General features: G+C 46.7%; 1 protein-coding gene across 1 annotated transcript; it reads right to left on the bottom strand.

The window, feature by feature from the left end:
• Nucleotides 1-225: 225 nt before the first annotated feature.
• Nucleotides 226-23026, bottom strand: LOC144933241 (two pore calcium channel protein 1-like). The gene is made up of 19 exons (XM_078857911.1): nucleotides 22845-23026; nucleotides 17243-17325; nucleotides 16473-16593; nucleotides 15464-15592; nucleotides 14481-14597; nucleotides 14234-14352; nucleotides 13224-13325; nucleotides 11878-12004; nucleotides 10151-10352; nucleotides 9260-9404; nucleotides 8025-8210; nucleotides 7215-7270; nucleotides 6202-6283; nucleotides 5202-5271; nucleotides 4139-4355; nucleotides 3620-3710; nucleotides 3382-3495; nucleotides 2199-2323; nucleotides 226-1217 (listed from the first exon to the last, which is right to left on the bottom strand). The coding sequence occupies exons 1-19, from the start codon at nucleotides 22890-22892 to the stop codon at nucleotides 1084-1086; spliced, it is 2268 nt and encodes a 755-aa protein (XP_078714037.1). The 5' UTR covers nucleotides 22893-23026; the 3' UTR covers nucleotides 226-1083.
• Between the last annotated feature and the right edge of the window lie 533 nt (nucleotides 23027-23559).

The following is a 23559-nucleotide window of genomic DNA, read 5'->3' as shown; positions in this document are numbered from 1 at the left end:
TCGTGAGAATTGTATTTTATTGTTTTATTTTTATTATTGTATTATTTCCCTTCTACGTGACTTTACCGAAAGAACCAAGAAGAAGGGTCCGTATACTTGTATGTACGCAATAGGAGTGATGACCAATACACAATCCCTTTGGGTTTTAACAAATCACGCCCACGTCAATGCCCTAATTTGCCCCAGTGATTAATTCTCCACGTGGAAGACCATCGGTCTCAATCATATACGTATTTTAATTGCGATTACGTTCAGGCAAGATGCAGCTGTGAGGCTTTGTGCACATAGACGACGACAATGTAAACAAACAAAAAATGACAAGAATCGGATAACGCGAATCAGAAACAAAATCATGCCGGAGGAGAGTGAATTCGGCATCCCTCCCGTGGTGTCTCAGCTGCCCCAAAAGCAGCAGCAGCCTTGTGTAGCTGCCCCATCACTGCCCCCCCCCCCCCCAATCACGTAATCTGCCTTCTCATGAAAATACAGGAATTTGTAATGCTTAACAACATTGCACTTGTTACGATTTAAACAATTCCATTATAATAACTCAAGACTTTAACACTGTACGTAAATGGACTTGGCAGTTAGTTGGCAGGCTGAAAACACTTGACTGCCACCATTAACAAACACTGGCCTATAACTCAAATATACACAAACATCGAGGGCACTGTCAATCACAGTTGCGGTAGTTGTGTGGATAATAAAGTTGGCCAATAACTGGTACTACTTCTAGTCCTTTAATCCCAGGCATGACATTTAATCATAATGAGCAACAATCAGAATAATACACTGCAGTGGCTGAATATCAAATATTAGCACAATAAATATGAAATGTATCTTCAAAACAAGTCACGATAACACAGCTCTCCCGAAACCTGTGAGACTTCTCTCATCATAAGTGGCTTCCAATTGTGAACACGTGCCACCCCGTTTGCGAGTTACGCTTGCATTGAGAGTTTCGTTCAGCTTCAGTGGTTATAAAGACCATTGGCCTACTCAGCCACGAACCTCCAACCCAGAACTCCACCCTCGCCACCGCTACGCCCGTCGTCCTCGCTTCGCGTCGTTGCCGGCTCCTGCCTAGACGAGGTTGTCCAGCGTGAGCTGCTGGGGCCTGACGTCGATGTCTTCGTGGTCGTCACACGGCCCCTCGTACTCCGGCGCCAGCTCCTCCTCAAACATGCGCTGCAGCAGCGTGTCCACCGTCCTGTAGCCTGCGCCGCACGCACGCGCACACACCCACGCACACGCACACACCCACGCACACTCCAGTGATCATACGAATCTCTCACCGCGTTCCACTCACAGTCGTTCATCATCACCTCCGATTAGCACGGTTGGCTACGTACGGTGCGAAAGAAGTTCACCATACATCATTACATACGTTGGCGCCTTTCTAGCACAAATCTGCCACTCAAAGTGAGTTATGTATGTTGAACTTCTGTCGCACTGTACATAGCCAACCGTGCTAATCGGAGGTGCAGGAGGACAACGGCCGTATAATCGCATCTGAAAGCGCGCAATGCAGTGACCGTCTTTGTTGAATGGCCAGCCAAAAGCTGCTGCGTGGATGACTGGAGTTTACGCTCCTTGACGAGATCAGCGACGTATTGTGGTTCATTTGTGGCGAGCACTTTGTGTGTAACGAGTGCGACATCATAATGTTTTCGTTCGGCAACCGGAAAGCAATGCAGCTTGACGAGCACTGGACAGATCTGGTCAGATCTTGCAATTTGCACACGCTGCAGCTGAGTAATGTTTTCCTTACTGAGAGCCGAATGTGACTTTCAAATATGGTACCTTCAGTGGACCACACATGACCACATACACCTCAACCACTTCTGTCACTGCAAGAGGCCCTTGCGGTGACGAACGTGAGACTTGAGCGTGCTCAAATTAGAAACGCGCTGTTGCCACGTCAAAAATATTCCAATCCAGTACCGGATACATGCGGCTAATATGCTTGCAGCGATAGATAAAATATAATTTGGATGGTTTGGGAATGGTAGGCCCCGTGTGGGCACGAGCCGTATGAAATGAATGAGCAGGCTGTATCGGCCCATGGTCTGAAGCTTTCCCAACTCTAGTTTCACTCCCGGGAAAACACATTCCGCAGACTCTCTCTCTGCGCTGCTGCTACATTAACAGGGGCAACGTCGTGGGTGGCGTCATCGGTTTGAGGGAGCAGCACGTACGCTTGTCCGATATTTTGAACATGATGCGGCTGCCGGCGGGCTTGCTGGTCTCCACGCCGCTCGGCTCCTGGTCCTGCGTCTCCATGTTGTCGACGAGCACCATGCCGTTACCCGCCGCGTCCTCCCTGGGAAGACAGCTGTGGCTCGGAAAACGAAAATTTTTCTCCTGCATCTACGGCCATCGCTGCCACCCCCATTATTATTATTATTCACAACCCTCTGTCAATCCACTTCTGGAAAAAGGGATCCCCACACTGTCGATCATGGGGTTTGACCGTACTCCACTACGCTGGCCTGTGAGGATTGATAAACTAGAAACTAAAACTATTTTTTATTTTGCCAGGTAAGGCCCACTACCTTTTACAGCTCTAATGGATGTGACTACTCAACATCTATTGGTCTGCCAGCTTCTGGAGAAGTCATGTACTGTAAAGGACACGCCAGGCCTATAGTCTGAGCCATACTGAAAAAAAACCCAACAACAACCACCTATTATTGTGGCGCATCAGACAACATTTAAAGTCATGTTTACAATTTTTTTTATTTTACCAGTTAAGGCCCACTGAGCTATGTAGCTCTTCTCCAGAAACGACCTGGCCACATATGATAGCTCAACGAAGTGGCTTATCGCTTGGAAATGTATAGCAGCCAAATACTCAAAATGCATGTGGATTCCAAATGTGGAAAGAAAAACTGGAGGACCCGGAGGAAAATCTACACAACCACGGGGAGAACATGGAAACTCCTAATATACAGCCGTCAGGGTCAAGATAAAGCCACACCCTCCTGCATACCAGGCGAGGGAGTTAACATCTCACCACCATGGATTGGTAAGGGCATGGGGGGCAGAACCGGTTCAGATGTTAGCCGTGACCGATAATCAAACTTTGGTAACCAGCCATAGCGCAGTTTAAAAACCACTGTGCCACTGCTCTCCCCCTCCCCCCACCACCCATTTCCTCTGCTGTAATGTCCAGAGTTGAAGTTGATCTGGCTTACCATCATACCTGTAAATTGTACGCATTCATTTTAAATAGAGCTAATCTCAAGGACCGAACAGCCTGGATGATCATTGCTCATCCGTCGTCAATGACGCGGGGTTGCGTGCACGCTCCTCTCCGATAACGGAGCCGCCCAGCTCGGGCTGTGTTGAGTAGCCTCGGGGTGTCGCGTGGAGCCTCACTCGGCGATGCCCAGCCCCAACTCCTGGATCTTCTTTTCTATCGCCGACTCCGTCTCGCCCTTGTCGAGCGTGTACTCCAGGATGAATGCCTCCAGGATGAAGGCGATGAATATGCTGGAAAGGGAAACCGTACGCGCAGCACGCGGCATTGAGCTACTTGACTCTGGGCAAGAGAAATGCAGGATGCAAAAAAACGTATTTGTTATCAAAATGCGTCGCCGTAGAGGAGCAAACTCACTTGATGACCAAGATGACGACGATCATGTGGAAGAGGATGAAGTAAACCCTGGCTCCTACGTTGGTAACGGCCACAAATCCGCTGGCGAGAAGTGCTTGCATCAAGGAGATCAACTTCAAACATTTCTAAAGCCTCTCGTTGTACTTTTCCCAGAACTACTATAAACGATGCCAACTAACCTACGAGAGAAGCTATTGCTTAACAGCAACTACGGTCTTTGGACGTTTTGTGAATAATGTGAACCTAATTCCCAATACACCTTGGCACATTCCAAGGTGCTGTGTATGAAAATATATAAGACAGAGTTGCATTGAAAAGCAAATTATGGAAAGGGGTGTTTGTTCAAGAAGACACGTGTAATGCGTTAGATTGCTACGGTATGGCAGCTTAAGCTTGGGTTTATAATTAATTCGATTTTAACCGACTTTCTCGAACGAGGTAATCATCAACTGGGCTTACATCTCCCGCCCCACCCCCCCCACATAATAACTCGCGTGGGGGCTGCGAGAGGGAGGATATCATGCCACTGGTTCACCACGGTGAGCTCCACCAGCAGGACGAAGGAGGAGGAGAGATCGTTGAAGTTGTTCTTGCAGTACTTCTCGTTGTAGAACTTGGAGCCATTGAGCAGGGGGTTCCCGCAGAACGGCTGAGCTTCCGAGCTCCCAGCCGGAAAGAATCGGATCTTTCCCTGGAACAGCTCCATCCCGAGGATGGCAAACGTGTAGTAAAACACCTGGGGCGGGACGAGGTGGCCTGTCAGAGGTGGCCTGCTGCACGCGCCTCTGCTCACGGAGCGCAGCAAAGACGACGACAGCGGTTCTCAACCTGTGGGGGTGTACGGCCACCCCCCCAGCTCCACCTCCACCCGCCCCTCCCCCCGGCACCAGCCCTGGCTCCGCCACCCTATACGGAAGGGTGCAGGTTGCAGCATGGATACTGTGCAAGAGAAATGTTTTTATGTGCGCGGGGAATGTCCGCTCCACGTTGCAAGTGACAAAACACACTCCTACGCAGCATGAAACGAATGACTCACTCGCACATTTCCGCGTTGACTCGAGACGGGGGCATGTGATTTGTCTGTATTATCGTGACTTTAGTAAACTCGGTTAGCGGAGTGGGGCGTACCAATGAGAGCTGCTGCCCAATGATCAAGAATGTGCCCGTGCTGGTTGGATCTTGGAAGCTAAGCAGGTCTGAACTTGGCTGGTGTTGTAGTGACCACATGAACATACCAGATATTGTAGGCACATGATTAGAAGTGCTGAGGTACCAGGAGATGGTAGTACAGCAACGGCGTTTGCTCTAGACGTAGATTTTATCCACTCAGCAGATTTGAGTGTATGTGGAATCAATAAGGCTGTGCAGAGCTATGTTATCCCCTCGTATGCTTGGGTTTTCTCCACGTAGCTTGACTTCAATAAAAATCCGAATACTCGTAAATAGTATTGGCCAAACATCCCAATGCACGGCTCTCCTATAAAAAAAAAAGTGTCTTGAGACTTGTCAGGCTTTGCTGGGTAAATAATTGGTATCATTATTATGAACAACGGCCTGGTCGGCAATCCACAATCACTCTCACCATGACGAGCCCTGCGTACGTCACCATAGTGGGGCCGATGTTGATCATGGTGTGAATCACCACGCGGAATCTGTGGCGAGACCATAAATCGGCAGCAATTACATTTACTTGTCAGCAGTGACTGCCGTACGTTGCAGGGCGAGGACAGAGTTGTGAGTGACGTAGCCTGACGAACGTTAAACATTTCTGTGCAATACACCCTTCCTTGCCTGCAGAATTAACACAAAAAACTCAACATCAAGAGTGAATGAAAATAATAACACCTGAAATATCGTTGTCACACTAATTATCAGAATTGTTATGGGAATAACGATGCATGAGGTCATAGATTAAGAATGATTCGATTGCTGGCCGTATATGCATCGAATCATGCGTGTACGGATCAATTCTTTTCGATTGGTGCATTGTTCGGTACCTGTAAATGATGGTTATTAGTATTACTGCTACCTTGTTTTGGGTTCATTTGACCCCTGCTGGCCACAAGATGGCGCCACATTGACCGCAACAGAAACAAGAACCGCAACCCCCGAACTGTGACGATTCGTTAAATTGTGAGGTAGTTGGGGGGGGGGATATCGCGATTAACCGAAACACATTCCTGCGGAGTGAGCTGGTAGGAACGTTGGGTTGCTCGGTCAATGGCCAGGGTCAATGGCGGCGTGGTGTATTCCGCAAATATGGCCGACTGTGAGGGCGGGCACAAGCCGGCGTGAGGAGGTTAAACGTTGAGTTTTATAAGGGCACGACGGGGTGACCAGTCCCTCCCCACGCCTCCCACCCCCCACCCAGCCCCACCCCTCCCACCCCCCACCCTCCCCTCTCCACCCAGCCCCACCCCTCCCATTTTTGGATGCACGACGGACGGACAGAATAAACCCCTGTGGGCTGGTGTAACCAGGAGGTTCCTACCAGCATAATTATGCTTTTGCAGACAACCCTGTGTCTGTCCGAGATTTAGACCGTTAAATATACGCCACTTGGCTTTTCCCTCACAACTCACCGCTCAAAACTTTCAACGATCCTCAACAACCGCAACACACGGATGATCAACAAGAAGTCCAAAATCTGAGTGCTGGACGTGGCTGGAAAAAACGAAACAGAGGCGGTCAAGACTCCTGTAAGCTTACTCGATCTGCACGGCAGTAATTGAAGCTGCATTGCTATAGGCGTGCCTCCTTCTGTAATAAAAAATAGATTCCCGTAGAAGCAGGTTCATCATAATCCTCTGACAATACAATTGCATTATCCCCCGAATGTACAGGCGATTGTGAGAGATAGCACTGCAATGAGGAGGCATGGCAACATTCATCGCTGATGTCGGCGCTACGCGCAGCGCTATGCAAGGCCATAGGAGGGTTACTGCTGGTGCTTGTTGGGATTATAGATTGGATTAATTTAGGAGGAGGTAAACACCTATTGCGATTAGAAGTGTCTCAACCCGAAACCTGGGTCAAGTTTCAATAAACAGCGTACATCGAGCAGTTGGCAGAGTAAAACATTAAGTCAGAATCCACAAATTGAACTGGATCCCTAACACTGATATAATTTACTGAATAATAATACTTAACTGCAGCCAAGTGTAATTATATGAGTGCAAAAGTAAAACAAAACCAAACACACACTTGCACGTATTATTAATAGAGATTTAAAAATGGCTCTTTCCATGAAGCGAAAGCAAATGTCATTGAGTATTTTTTTTTGGTAATTGATATAATATTTCACTGAACGGATGCTCATATTTCACATAACTGCACCTTTAAGTGAGGGTTCAAATGCATGGACAATTTGAATCTGGCTACATATATCACCCATCAAATACCAGCACTTCTCAACAATATATTCTGTAGCCCTCATAAACAGTCATGATTAAACCCACAACTGCATTACCATAGCAGGGAATAAGGGTTCTGACCTCCCACAGATGTGTTCACGTACAATAATATAATATTAAATCAGTTATAATAACGTGCGTGTCATCCTTTAGCCATGAATGAGCCGTGATTGTTTACTCACTGGAATGTACGATGATCGTTGCAAGTAGAGCCGAGACGACGATCATCACGTCAAACCTGCATTTAAAAATAAAGATGATTGTGCGGCAAAGTGGAGTCACACGGGCAGCGAAAGAGACGTACGTCACCTGGTCAGCCTTTATTGGGGCGACTTGAGGACACGTGGTCGAAAAGTATTCCAGGCGGGGTCATGGAATTGACCCAGACCAGTCTTGTAGTGCCATGGGCCACGTCTTGACTTGTGTTCGTGGCTCGCTGCATCAAATGTTGTGGGTGTTATAAATAGAACTCATCTATTATTTTAAATAGGGTTGCATCTAGTAAATGCTTACCCCGAGCTCTTAATACTCTGATAGTGCGCTGTTTTTGAGTTGTACGCCTTTTGGCGTCATCTGGTCCAACACCATGTGAGACTAGGCTCTAAGAAAAGCCGTCTCGGGTGTGGACCAATCAATTTCAAGGACAGTGCATATCATTATCAGAGTTGTCTATTTTTGTTTGCATTTTGGCTGCTTGTGTTGTGGTTATTGAAAACATGATCCCTTGTATAAAGGTGTCAGTTTTGGTGCCCGATAAAAGGGTAAAAACCTACTACTATATCTTACTACTGGCAAAGGAGGTCTCATAAAGGGTTGCATCTGTTCTGGCCAATTTATGATTCTGAACAGGGCTGCAAAATCTTAACATGGCCCCACTCATCTTCCTTAATGAGAGCACTCCACACCACCCTTGCGAGAAGGGTGTGTATGATGTACTGTGGAATGAATGCAGACCGTGCAATGCACCACGGGATGAAGCTTGTTTCACTTGCCAGTTCCAGAAGTTGCTGCGTGAGAAGAAGGTCTGTGGCTCGTACGTGTACAGCTTGAGCAAGATCTCCAGCACGTAGAGGCCCAGGAAGAGCCACTCAGCTTGGCGGATCACCAGGCTCGCCTCGTCACCCGCGATGAAGCCCGCGTTCAGCAGGATGACCCCATCGAAGAAGTAGCGGAAAAACCTGCGCCGATTCGGCAAGATGGCTCGTGATTACCGAGGACTATAATCGCAATATTTATTTATACGGGGGGGAATCCGATGAGCTATAAAGCGCTTTTTCACAGATGTGCAGTAGGGGTGGTTCAAAATGTTACAATAACAAAACAAAAATATGATAGGAGTGCAAAGTATATGAAAGTTCAGCAAATCGCCAAAAAAGAAACAAAACTGAACTAATTTTTTATTTCACCAGCTAAAGCCCACTGAGCTATTAGCTTTTTTTTCAGAAGCGACCTGACCACAAATGATATCTCAACGAAGTGGCTTGTGTCAAAAATTATAGCAGCCAAATGATCTAAACACGTTTCCAATTTACAAGCAACTAGACAAAAGCCCTGTTACACGGCAGGACGACAAGGTCGGTGCAATCGACAAGGCAAGTATTGGCGACCTGCACTCTACAAATGTTTTAGGAGTTTCATTCTTACACAGGCTTTCACAACCAATATTACGATTGACAATTGTATCCTTTCGGGTTAGATCGCCTACGTATAATGGCAATTAGAAAGAAAGCAAAACTCGACAATTTTAATAAACTTTGTCAAAACTTTTGCTGAAAAGCAAATTCGCACATTTGCCCACGTGATATGTATCCCGCATCTCCGATTAGCACGGTTGGCTATGTACGGTGGCTCTCACTGATATCATACCTGCACGATCTCACCCAAAATAAACCAATTCCGAATAATTTTTGTAAGTTGCCTATTCTCAATGGTGCAGAGCAGTGGTGTGGTGGTTCATGCATTTGTCCAAGAACCGGGGGGCAACCTGAGTTTGCTCCCTCGTCATGGCCTGCATGAGTGGCGATGTCTAAACTGGTGCAGCAGTGAACACAGCAGCGTCGTATCATGGTGAAGATATATGTTGAACTTCTTTGACACCGTACGTAGTCAACCGTGCTAATCGGAGGGGCAGGCGAAAGACAACAAACTAAATACAAAAATCATGATGATGATGATGATTACGATCCACTCAATGGAAGGGGCACGAGACGCGTAGCATCGCGCTGACCTGTGATGTACGACGTGACGCAGGGCCTGGCTTGCGGCGGAGCTGTAGACGCGGGGGGCACAGCTTTGCAGGGGGTGCTGCCGCCCCCTCGTCTCGATGACCTCGATGTTGAGCAGATCGGTGAGCCGCACGAACGCCTGCTTGCCTGCCACACGGCACCGGGTGAACGCGCACCGCCATGACGAAATCACGCAAACGTAACTTGTGTAAAAAGAATAATGCACGATTGCACTTTGGCCCTGGCGATTTGTGCAGTATTTGTTGAATATATGACGATTGATTCCCATCCATATGAATGTTAAATAGCCACCATTTGCTCAAGACACTCAATAAAAACTAAATTAAGTAATAAATACAATAATAGATACAATAATAACATTATTGTTACGGGAGCCACAACTCACATCAGTGACAAAGTCGTATCGAAACTGGTCTTAGGCCTTCCATAGGTTGATGAGCCCCGCCCCCCCCCCTCCCGATACGTTCCATTCATTGACCACATTCTGATAAGCTCCTCCCCCCCCTCTCCTCCCCCTTAACTTGTATTTAAGAGCTTGCATCTTGAATCCCTGCCTCACTTGATGCAGCAAATCTGGCTGTGACGGTCCCACCTGATGACGGAGACTTGTGTTGCCTCCGAAACGTCGTGAATTTATTATTTTATTTTTATTAATTTTAATTTCATTTTTTACCTACGTGACTTTACCGAAAGAACCAAGAGTATGATGAGTACCTGCCGTGGCGAGCAAACATCGGCACTGGGGAGATGGAGGTGGACAGGACATGGTTCCGGACACGCCATCCCCTCGTGTGCCGTGCCAGCCTTAATCGGTGCTCACTGACAGCACGACGATGTTTTGCCCCAGCAGTGTATACATGCGCAAGACTTACCAATGTGGCCCGTGTGCTCCTCGTCAGACACCTGCCACAGCAGCAGGCGCTGGGCCTGGCTCATGCTCGGCACTGCCATCCCCACCAGCTGCATCCAGCTGTGCTGGCTCACCGCCCAGCCCTCCCCGAGCCGCTCGCGCAGGATCCCAAAGGCCTTGGCCATCGTCCGCCGCTTGCTGAACACCGAGTTGCGAACCTCATTCTGGAGAACGCAAAATGCACATTGATCCCATTTGTCCTTCACGTCGTCATCGTTATCATCATCAAGATCATTATAGTCATCGTTATCATCATCAAGGTCATTATAGTCATCGTTATCATCATCAATATCATTATAGTCATCGTTATCATCATCAAGATCATTATAGTCATCGTTATCATCATCAAGGTCATTATAGTCATCGTTATCATCATCAAGGTCATTATAGTCATCGTTATCATCATCAAGATCATTATAGTCATCGTTATCATCATCAAGATCATTGTAGTCATCGTTATCATCATCAAGATCATTATAGTCATCGTTATCATCATCAAGATCATTATAGTCATCGTTATCATCATCAAGATCATTGTAGTCATCGTTATCAAGATCAAGGTCATTATAGTCATTGTTATCATCATCAAGGTCATTATAGTCATCGTTATCATCATCAAGATCATTATAGTCATCGTTATCATCATCAAGGTCATTATAGTCATTGTTATCATCATCAAGGTCATTATAGTCATCGTTATCAAGATCAAGGTCATTATAGTCATCGTTATTATCATCAAGATCATTATAGTCATCGTTATCATCATCAAGATCATTATAGTCATCGTTATCATCATCAAGGTCATTGTAGTCATCGTTATCAAGATCAAGGTCATTATAGTCATCGTTATCATCATCAAGATCATTATAGTCATCGTTATCATCATCAAGATCATTATAGTCATCGTTATCATCATCAAGATCATTGTAGTCATCGTTATCATCATCAAGGTCATTATAGTCATCGTTATCATCATCAAGGTCATTATAGTCATCGTTATCATCATCAAGATCATTGTAGTCATCGTTATCAAGATCAAGGTCATTATAGTCATTGTTATCATCATCAAGATCATTATAGTCATCGTTATCATCAAGATCATTATAGTCATCGTTATCATCATCAAGATCATTATAGTCATCGTTATCATCATCAAGATCATTGTAGTCATCGTTATCATCATCAAGGTCATTATAGTCATCGTTATCATCATCAAGGTCATTATAGTCATCGTTATCATCATCAAGATCATCATAGTCATCGTTAAGGCTTCGGTTTGTTAAGACACGAGCGATGTTGGTTAGAGGTGACCTGCTCGCACACACCGTGGTAACACTTCCTCTTGTAGTGACGTGCACATGGAATATCCTCTCTCATGCTGGCGGGGGGGGGGGCTAAATTTAAATCTCTGAGCCTGAGATACTTCTGCTAAATGCTAAACATTCCAATTACCCACAGTTCAGCTTTGATTTACAAATGACAAAGTTCACATGGCACAGTTTTGCTTCACTGTGTACCCGTCGCACTGATCAATTACCCGTAACCGTTGCCGCCTGGTAATGCACGTGTACCGCGAACGCTCGGCAGCATGCGACAATCGAGGATTGCGACGGAGGGGCGTCAAACCGGGACTGGGCCCGTGCGCGCCGGCCGTCCGGGGTTGTGCGTGCGGACCCAGCCCGTGTTCACCTTGAGGTGCTTCCTGTAGTTGTTGTAGACCACCGCCAGGAAGATGGACATGAACAGGTAGGTGTTCACCACGATGTAGATGATGAAGAAAATGGCATACCAGCTGCTGCTGTTGTAGGCTGGCATCCTGCCGACGATGAATTCACATTTGAAGGTGGTCGTGGCGGGGGGATATGCGATTGCGTCTGTGTGTGTGTGTGGGTGCGTGCGAGAATGAGGAGTGGTAGCAAAGTGGTTAATGCCCTGCGCTTCGAACCCAGATACCCGGTGTTTGACTTCTGCTCACGGCCACCATCAGTGACTATTATCTTAACCGCTCTTGGGCCTCCCCTAGGTCGGCTCGACCTCAATATACGTACCTGGTGAGGCGTGTAAACATCGCCACTAGGGAGACAAAGGTGGCGAGGCGTGGTGCTGGCTAACAGCACTTGCCTCAACAGTCTGTTAAGTCTATACAGGGGGTCTTTGTGCATGCGAGTGAACTTCAGCGACTTGTTATTATGATTGCTTGGTGCATGGTAAAGTGACGTGAGTAATCTAACGAACCGTGCATTGGGTTTCATTTTGGCAATTCAAAAACCTGCTCGTTACATTTATTGAAGGTGGTAAAACGACGACAGTAGGAGCAGAAACGCTGAGCTGGGAATGGTGACGCACGCCTGCTGTGATCCGGCGATTTGGAAGCGAGGGGGTCAGTGACTCTCGTAGATTTGTAAAAGCACAAAACCCAGGAAGTGGGCTTGTGAAACCCATGTGTGGATGCTTGAGTGTTATATCTTTGTAGGAGTGGTGTTTCGCTGGGTATTCCCAATTCCTTCTACACACAAAACTTCCTGAAATGAAATCGGCCATACATTCCAATTTAGGACCCCTTGAGAAAATAGTCTTGAGACTCAGTGTGGCTTTTCTTGTTGAGTAAAACACATTATGATTGTTTACATTATAATTTATCCGAATTCCCCAAAAATCCACTTTCTTTGGCAACAACGGCCTTACTCAGTACGCCTGTGCTGCAAGTTGCTTCTGTTGTTGCGCACGAGCTTATATCAACATCTATCTGCCACACTCCAGGCTGTCTTGAGTCAGCCTGGTGTGTGTGTCCTTCACTGAGTGTGTGGAGCCATGTATCTACTGTGTAATGGATCTCAACATATTAGGAAGCCACTGGAGCTATGCACTTTTAAATCGAAATTGAAGACTAATTTCTCTAGAACTGGTTTTCGTGTTTAGTTTGCTGTCCTTCCCCCGCATCTCCGATTAGCACGGTTGGCTATGTATGGTGCGAAAGAAGTTCAACATGCATACGACATGGGTGTCGAGCAAGTGCCCCTTGCCTTGCAACTCACATGACGTCAGGGCTGTTGGACGTCGTCACCAGCACATAGAGCTCAAAGAAAATATTCAAGTAGTTCTGAAAGTACGGCTTCCCTTCACCTGTGATCAAATGTCTGAAATGAAACAACAGTGCGTGTCAGACAGGGCAACTCTCTCGAGCCCATTCAACGAGTAGAAAATTTGCAACCATAACATGTTCCTTCGGAGTGGGCAGGTAGGAACTTGGTTGGACAGCGCATTTGTGCACGACAGACAGAGAAATAATACCTGGTGGGCAGTGTGGAACCTGTTGTTCCTACCTGTATAAAAGATAACTTTACTTGAGGTAGCCAGGCAGCCAGCCAGGTAGCCAGCCCCCTTAACTATCGGCCCCTCCCCCTTGCTTAGGCCCCTCCCCTTACCCCCCTCCCTTAGGCCCCTCCCCTGACCCCCCTCCCTTAGGCCCCTCCCCTGACCCCCCCCCCCCCATATCCTTAGGCCCCTCCCCTGACCCCCCCCATATCCTTAGGCCCCTCCCCTGACCCCCCTTGCCTTAGGCCCCTCCCCTGACCCCCCCCCCCCCCATATCCTTAGGCCCCTCCCCTGACCCCCCCTCCCTTAGGCCCCTCCTCTGACCTCCCCCTCAGGCCCCTCTCCTGACTTCCCCCTTCCTTAGGCCCCTCCCCTGACCCTCCTTCCTTAGGCACCTCCCCTCTCCGTACCCGGCAGTAGGTCTCCACCAATCAAAGAGCTGTTTATATTATATATTTATATTTATGCACGACAGTCAGACAGACAAAAAATCCCCGGTGGGCAGTGTGGAACATATTGATCCTACCTGTATAATTTTGGATGTACATTCCCACCGAGCGTATTTCTGGGTCACTAGAAGACTGAACTTGTAGCCACAGACAAAAGAAAATAGGTCGACTGGATGTGGCGTGTCACATCCAGTATACCAGACAGACCAGGTTGAATTAAGCCCCGGTCTCAATGACCGTAATGTGCAGATATTGAAAGAATGATCCGAGTGTGCCGACACCTTTTCCTGAAGAGCTTGAATGCCATGAGGGAGAATATGGCAATGCTGAAGAGGAAGAGCACCAGCACGCCCAGGATTTCCGGCAGTGTTCGTCGGATGTTCCGGAACGAGCGACGCAGCTGCACACCCGAAGCACACAGCACAATGTCACGACCTCGAGACGGGAAAAAAGGGCGCACGGCACCGACACAGACACGGAGAGAGTGAGAGAGATGGCGACAGTTCTGGCCTCAAGTTGGGCTCTCACCTGCCTGCTCTCGCTGAAGTTGATGACGAAGAGCGGCCGGAGAGCACGCGACCACCTCACGATGTAATAGCCGCTGTGCGTGAGCGCAACGTAAATAACCATGTCGATCACCGTCAGCTGTGGCAGTGGGAAGACATTACGCAAACATTCGCTTTGCTGGGCAGACGGCCTCGTGAACAGAACTCACAGCAGCCACAGGTCCTGCAGCAGTGGCAGCTGTGGTTGGCCACTTTGGAGGCAAGGGTTGGTGGATCATGCAGATTTTTTTAACTCCCCAACCCACTGGGCTGTCATGAATTTGGCGGTACGGCAAGTGGATTAGTTTGTTCCTTGAGTGCATATCTTTAAGTGTTAACCCTTTAAATGCATGGGGTTTTTTCTGTGTTCTCTGGTTTCCTCCCACATGCCAGACACCTATTGACAGAATTAGCCATTGAGTCTCAAGACTGAAAAATAATATGTGGTTTAGCAAGGCTTTTATGAATAAATAAAGGGAATTCTGATTTAGGGCACAATAATGACTGTTGTTTTTTGTATACTCTGATGACTCAAGTACCACTCTGGGGTTGAACAGAAATGAAAATGGTCATATTACGAGAGGGGAAAGCATCTACTGCTAACATAAACTTGAGGCACAAACATTCGGGAGCCTCAGTCATCTGCACGGAAGGTAACTGTGCGGTAGAACAATATAAATTTGATGCTTCTAGCTTTTGTAGAAAAAGTTCCAGCAATCAACGAAAAATAATTATTTCATGAGCAGGCATTTGTGTTTTTTTTAAAGAACCCAACATACAAACATCTGCGAGGGAAACACAGCTCATGAAGGCGTAACATTTCTGGGCGAAACCCCCTTTAATAACGGGAACTACTGGAAACACTTGGACTCACAGCCCTACCATCGTCAGAGATGATGATCGGGAATAGCCCATGGGCAGACATTTATAAAGGCACGTGAAAGACGTTCAATCTTGACCACTTACGATAATGGTGACCAGGACACAAATGTTCTTGGGGTCCTTCCAAAACACGCTGCGCTCCGTGAACTTTGCCAGGTGCACGAGGCGAACCGAGAAGGCCACGAGGCAGAGGCTCTCCAGAAGCATGGTGACCTGCGTGGAGGCGGCCAGCGCTGGGGTCATGCGTCGGTCTTATCAGCTGCAGGCAGCATCAATCAAGTAGAGCTGGATTCTTAAACTAGATTTTCTGGTGGGCCACACGTGTAGACCATGGTCTAGAGCAGCAGGCAGTACCGCCAAACGTAGCACCGATTTATTGCTACGGATGATAAAAGTTAATTATTTGATAACTCATTTAAATTGGTTTTCACATCATTCACAGCTGTTGGCCACAGAAACAAATTGGAACCACTAAGGTTTTGCGACCCTGAGGTGGTACCAACAGGTGAAATATCTAGTCTGGGCTGACAGACTAATAGTACATTTGTGTGCGTCGTTGGGCCACATGACATCGAACGTTATGGCGGCATACATCGCCGTGACGCCATAACCTCTCTATATTTTGTCTCCAGGTCTCTCTTCCTATTGCTGATGTCGCTTGCACCTCGCTAATCTCGATCTCTTGGATTCGGCTCTCTCATCTCTGCCTCTTGGTTATGTATCTTTCACCTAACTAATCTGTATCTCGAAATGTCTCGGCGAAAGGGTTAGCATCTGTGTTTTGGTGGCAGGAAGTAATGTGTACCAAGATCTGGTGACAATGTGTTGCATTTTATTACAGTGTACTGTACAGTTTTTTTTTATAGAGCTCGACCGACTGGTCTGTGGAAAGGTTGTATCTTTTGGCAGGCAACAGAGTATTGCAGGATGCACCACGGGCCACAACATATGGTCAATAACCTGCTTAAAACATCGAAAGAATGTGAAAGCATCCTGCAGTAGGACCCTCATGAAGCCAAGTTGAGACTCGGTGAGGCCTTCCTAGGTGATAATATAAAATAAGTTACGTGACGTTAGGACTTGTATGCCTTACCCAGAGAGGTGATTCCAGCTGAGGTTTAGCAGGGCTCTCCAGGAAGGCCAGAGCCAGGTTCAGCGCCAGAAACACGTACATGGGTCCCCAGGTGACCCAGCGCGTGTACAGGCGGTAGTACCTGATTGGGGTCATGGCACAGATCACATTTCGTGGGTTTTTAATTGGCATTAGTAATATTTATGAATGCAAAGATTATGAATGTATTTAAAATATATTACTATCATGTTAATACGAATTACCTGATTATCACTGTGATAATTCATAACATCATACTAAGAACATTGTTATATTCATGAACGATGTGTGTAACAAAATTATTATTTTTGTTCCTGGGTAGTAAGTGTTATTTCCTAATTGCTTATGCCTCAAAAGTACATAAAATGGCTATTATTCCTCACAAACTTTGCTTTTGTGACCAGGACAGTGATATTTAGAAATGTACCTATTTTCAATGAGAAAGCGTGTGCATTTGTGCCATTCCTTCACATAAAGTCCTGATCACAAAAACAAAGTTTGTGGGGAATAATAGCCATTTTCTATACTTTTGAGGCATAAGCATTTAGAAAATAACACTTAGTGCCCAGGAACAAAAATCGTGTTACATATCAATATTAATCAAAATGTACTATTGTCATGGGTTAAAATTTTAACAGTTGCGCCATTATCATTTGGCAACGTTGATGATAGGTTCAATTTCACTATTGCGGAATGACACTGCGGTTATATTTTTTCAACAAAATAATAACTCAGCTGAACCATTTGCTGACCAGATGCAGCGGCGGGCCGTTTGGAAGGGGATGTTTCGTGCAAACTGCGCGTCCGAGACATACGCGGCGGCGAGCTGGAATGCCTGGGGAAGGGAAGCAGCGATCACCACACACAGCACACGGACCTCGGCTGCCTGCAGACTTACCCAACCACTAACCGTCCATAATCCCACCCCTTTCGTCTTTGCTACGGTGGGAACTCGGTCGGAAACGTGCCTATTACATCACACCACGTGGTCATCAGCGTCGTTGTGGAGAATATAAGCATCGAAATAAATCATTTGGACAATACGCCTCCTACTCGTATCTGTGCAACATAAATTTAATTCTAATTTACAGATTTGTCGGCCACCACAACCTTCTGCGGAGTAACTTGTTTATCAGCAGTAATTATTTAATACAACAAAAATATGAACCTGTTTTGACATTGAGTGTCTCCTCAGAAATCGAAAATTCACTCCCAGAAGATCGGTTGGACCGATGGGATGTAAAAAAAACCTTTAGAAAAATGTGTCATGTGGTAATACGGGTTTCGGAATGAGGCGTAGCGCCAGTTTATTCACTTTGTGACAGTAACATTACATCGCAGGTAGTCTGTGTGCAGTCGCCAAGTGACCCTTACAGCTGTCAGACAATGCTGGTTATGTACACGTGCTCTGTCGCGTGTGTGTACACACTGTGTGGACGACCGTCATGTTTGTCAATGCCTATACAAATTGCGCTATGGCTGTGTAGAACAAATAATAATCTTGTGTGCACTTAACTCTAGGCAATCGAATGGTCGCATTTTGTCTCTGTGTACGTTTCACCAGGGCAGACGGTGCTTGCCCCGTGTGATGTGTTCCACATGTCTGAGCTCAGTCGCCTTTGCTGACAGTGTTTGCATTCACGCAGTGGCGGCAGCAGCAGCTCTCTGCACTCATGCAAGAAGTTATACTGGTAGGAACGAAGTGAACCAGCCTACAATAGATTATATCGTCCGTCCGTCCGATGTCCGATTAGGTGTAGCAGCATCGCCCCCTACTGCAAACACTTGGCAGGACCCTACAAAAACCTTTACACTCAGTGAGGCTTTCCTGGCTAAACAAGTGTAATAATACATTATGTTTATATTCTTTGGTTATTCGTTCCTACCAGCCCACCCTGCAGGGACCTGTTTGAACTCTACCTGGATAAACGGGTGGGGGGAGAGGGGGGCATGGATTGTTCATATACGCATAGGGTTGGCTCGAGTACGGGGAGGTTATTGTTATTTATCACTGTTATTATGCTTGTTTACCCAGGAAGGTATCAAGACCCTTTTTCCAGGAAGGGCTCTGCCAATTTTTCTCAAGGGGAGGCGATACTGCTGTGTGTAATCCCAATTGGGATATTTGGCCAATACCACACATCCAGTTCACCATCATCACGATCCATGGGGAGATAGCACGTCGGTGGCCACTGCATATTTCGTCACTTCCAGTTACATTTTAACACGTACGCTTTCGCGACCAATATCCATAATAGAGGGGTTTTTGGGGTTAAATCGCGTAAATATAATTGTGTCGTTAAACCTGCCACCACCCGACACAGTCAATGAGTAAGGTTTGTCACGCAAACAGAACATGACAATTAGTTACTACTTCAGCATACCGATCTAACCCCCCCGAAAAAACCCCATTTATTATGGACAATATTTGTCGCGAAAGCCTAAACCAACCCGCACTCGTCGACGTGGTCAAGTTTGGTCAAAGTAACCCACGCGGAAGCCCTCATCCAGAAGTGCATTCGCGTTTTTATAACTGGTGATGTGGCGGTGGCATGACGTGGCAGCATCCTGACTTACAATAAACCCGCTTGCTCACAAATTCCAGCAAGGAAAAGTAATCCTCAGTGTAAGAAGTCGGTCAACATTTGGTTATCCAATCGGTGCGTCTGGGCCCCGTCATCATAACGTGGAACCTCCACCAATATGCGTGGGTCCTCAACAGTTACGAGGTTCGCTCACCGCGTGACGGAGTAAGAATCAGAATATTGAGTTATCCTGGAGGAATCCGATGAGCTAAAAAGATATTTTTCACAGATATCCAGTAGGGGGCACGTCAGAACGTTACAACAACAAAACACAAACACGATGGGAGTGCAAAGTAGTGGAAAGGTAAACAAATCACTTTAAAAAAATACATACAAATAAAACTAAACTATTTATATCTTACCAGTTAAAGCCCTCTGAGCTATTAGCTTATTTTTCTGAAACGACCTGGCAACGAGTGATAGCTCGACGAAGTGGCTTATCGCGCGGACATTCATCACGGCAAAAAAACAACAGAAATAAATAATATTTAAAAATAACTTTTTAGAAACACGCTTTAATGAAATGTACCCTACTAGTAATGGAAGAACTCCACGACTCCAGGAAGTGGCCCCGAAGCTTGCAATAACGAAAGGGACCGTCGTGATTTACAGCCAACGTCAGTTTACCGTTGACAATTAGAGGCAAGCCGAAACATAACATATAAAAAATAATGTTTTAAAATATGTTTTTTTTCTTTTTTATGATAGAATATAGTATTGTCATCAGTATGACATAAGTATACCAAGTTTGCAGTCGATACCACATTGGGAAGTGGGTAAAAATTGAGTTACAAGATTTGAGGATACCACAACAACAGACAGAGTTAATAAAAAGCGTGTAATAAAATAATAATAACATCGGCGCAATGTTTCTAAATGCGGTGGGATAAACCCTGGAGAGTCCGTAGAAGCAAGCGAGGAGCGCGCAACACGCGTTGAGACTCGGTGTGGGTGCGCGCATCAAGGCAGCGTGACCTTGCAATCATTAACCCGACACAAGCCCCTGGCTGAGTTGGACACCCCGATAGGGTCTCAGCAGACGCGGCGCTCACCGTCCGCCACTGCGTCGTTCTCGAAGAGTCAACGCGTCTCACAAGAAGAGCACATACTCTTTGGTTCTTTCGGTAAAGTCACGTAGGTGAAAATAAAAATGTTTTTTTGCAGTCACGAAAACTTCAAATATAGAAGAGCTCAGTTCAGTTTTTCAGTTTCATGTATTTGGTATAGCCCTGTGAGCCATTCGGCTCTTGAATCGGGTGCAACCGCAACAAACAAAAACATGAACAAGAAAACATCTTAAAGTGACTATGCGCAAACAGAAAAATCCAGGTAAAAACTGCAAAGTCTTCTAGAAAAAAAGCACCGTACACCAACGCTGTGCAAAAAATCCCAGTGGGATGCAAGTCAAACAACAACAATCAACAAAAGACAACTTAGATTAAAGAGCGAATAGGGGGGGGGTTCTTAACCCCGCCACCAGCTCCAGATTCTGCTCGGATGGTGTGGCCACATTGTGGTTGCTCGAACACCAAATAATCTTGATTTGAAGCTTTCATGACAGCTCAGACCCCGATTGCTTGCCCATCGCCACATCAATAACCTCTTGTTGTAACAGCTCTCTCGCTGGTTCAGCAGTTCCACTGCTGGATTATTTTGTCCGCCTGAGGACGACCGCTTGTGTTGGGATCGAAGCGTCGTGATTTTTATTTTATTTTTCTACCTACGTGACTTTACCGAAAGAACCAAAGAGTAAGGATGCCTTTTGCAAGGAATCACGTCTTCATTGACCATACGTACGCGTGGTAAAACATGCAAACACACTTGCTCTGATAATAAATGCATTGTCTTTGAAAACGGATTGGCCAACACCAGAGAGAGAGAGCCTTCTTTATGGCCTTACAACATCAGTGTCAGACGAGAAAACGCCAAAATACGAACAGTACAAAGACTGCACGTAATCAGAACATTTTAGCTCGGCTTGAGCAGTTATTTCCAGAAAGGGTAACACCTATTCTTATTTTACATATACTTTGATACTGGCAATAAAAAGGTCCCATAGATATTCTAGTTGGTCTTGTCTGGCATGTCTGTTTACGTGCTATGCCAAAGGGCCATTGTCCGAAACGCCGCCAATAATAGCTGTTTATTTGAAGACCAAAGTGTGTGTTGACGAATGCGTTGAATTTATTTGTGCCTGTGCACCGCTGCCAACGGGAGTATCGCCACTTCATTTGTATAACGGCAAAGCTGTCAAGCCCTTATCAGCGCCGACTTTATTACACACCAATTCAGACCTTTATTGGTCACCCCGTGCCCTTATAAAGTCCCATCACAAGGGAGAAATAAACAAACAAATAGACAAAACATTGTTTTGCCCGTATTGAAACGGCTGTACGTCGTATGGACCTGAAAACTACATTTCCCTGTGCAAGAATTCGGGTAAACCGTGTGGGTTCACAGCTATGCATCTGCTCCGTCTCTCTGGCTTCTCTGTTTATGTCGAAGGGCCACTGTCCGAAACGTCGCCAGTTATACATGTTTATTTTAAGGCCAAAGTGTGCGTTGACGAATGCGTTGAATGTATTATTTGTGCCTGTGCACCACCAATTCACTTGATGATAGACCCGCTAATGGGAGTGAACATTGGTCCGCCCAAAGGGGCATTTGGTGGCGCAGGGCCCAATTCCAAAGTACCCCTGCAGCGCCGACTCTGAAGGAGACCGATGATCCTTGACGACTGATTTGCCTGCCGAGGCGTGGCAGGTGAGTTCTGTGTTTTTAAATCCTTTATATTAAGTTCACTTGCTTGCTTGCGCGCTTACGACCGTGCAAATCTTTCGGTCGTTTTTTAACCCACTTCCCGTGATCCAATCGAGCTGACATTTTGCACACAGACTCGTTGTGCGTGACAATTTATTTTCGTGAAATTTTTTTCCCAAAATTTTACACTTTTTAGGAATTTTTTTAAAATATTTAATTACCAATTGCTTAATGGTGGCAGGCAATCATCTGACCCATAGGTGGCAGTCATCTCAAGCCAGAGGACGAGAGGACTCTAGCCGCCACGCATATAAAGGATTTATAGTGAAAAACTTTGTTTTTACGGGTAAATTTTTTTATACTGCAGCTGCATCATCATTATCAAAGATTCGACGGCTTGCGAGTGCGGCCAGGAATCCAATACCATCGACCCACATCGTAAACACTCCGCCGCTGCTGCGGTTTGCTGCCATCACCCACTTTAAAGGAGGAATGGACGAGATCGACTCTGCTTCTGAACAAACAATCGAGTGGATAACAACATCTAAAATCACACCTTGAATCTGCTGCTATGAATCAGTACGAAAGAGGAAGACCACCATCATCATCACCATCGTCATACGCCAGTTCAGGCTGATTAAATTAATCGAACAAAGTAACTTTTTTTTATGTGCACGTGGAAATCAGTCGAGCACCACTACAATTTCGCAATTTGAGGGGTGGAGAGGCTGTAATGCGTTAATTACACTCTGCAGACGTAATTACCGCGCATTACAAATCGACCCACAACTCGTAGCAATGCGATGAGAATTCGTGGCTCCATTGTGATCATCACGTAGCCACCTCTTCCCATCATCACCTCTCGCAACCCCCACCACTCTCATCACCTTCTCCCTCCCTTCCCATCTCCTCTCACCTCCTGCCCCGTCTCATCTAATCTCTCCACTCTCATTTCATCGCCGTCCTCACCCACAAACCCCCTCCTTCATCACCGAGCCACCGTCCTCACCTCTTCGTCTGTCGGGCCCAGCTCGTTCTCGCGACCCTGAGGCTGCATCGTGACTGCTGCAGCCGCGGGCTTCTTCTGCCCTTGCTGCTTCTGCAGCTGTGTGGTTTAAAACACAACTTCTCTCCTGCAATCCGATTCGGCCGGGCACCACCAGGGCGTTCGAACCGGTTTTTGTCGAGGTTCGCAGTCTTTTCCCCTCCCTATCCCACCACCACCACCCCCCACCCAGATGGAAGTCTTCAACGCGAGTTCCGAGTCCCCGTGTAGGAGTCAGGGATGTGCGTGCCGCGGCGGCGTTGAGAACGTCGCAAGTTTACGCCAAAAAAAAACAAAACTAAAGTTGATTTATACAAGTTTGTTTTTTTAAAGAGAGAAAGAGACAAACGCGCACTGTGTTCGTTGCAGTGGAGGCGCGGGCGAGGTCGTCATGTGACGGCGCTTCCTGCGCAAAGTCCGGCCCCAGAACCCTGCCCCGTTCCAAACCAGCGGGCCAATTCCTCCGCCGTCCGCGATGGGACACTTTGATCACTCCTCCCGTCGTTCGGCGACGGGCAACTCTCGCTCTTCCCGTGACGAATGAGCCCCCTTCAACCTTCTGCCGCTCGCTGCTAAGACTCCCACGACTCCCCTGGATGGACACCAACAGCACTCCCACTCGTCCGTGGTGGACGCTTCAATTATTCGCCGAGCGAATGTCTTCTTCTTTACCCCCCCC

Source organism: Lampetra fluviatilis, chromosome 7 (genome assembly GCF_964198595.1).
Source record: "Lampetra fluviatilis chromosome 7, kcLamFluv1.1, whole genome shotgun sequence".
NCBI lineage: Eukaryota > Metazoa > Chordata > Hyperoartia > Petromyzontiformes > Petromyzontidae > Lampetra > Lampetra fluviatilis.
The sequence above is the reverse complement of the archived record's forward strand: the minus strand, read 5'-3'. Positions and strand labels throughout refer to the sequence as shown.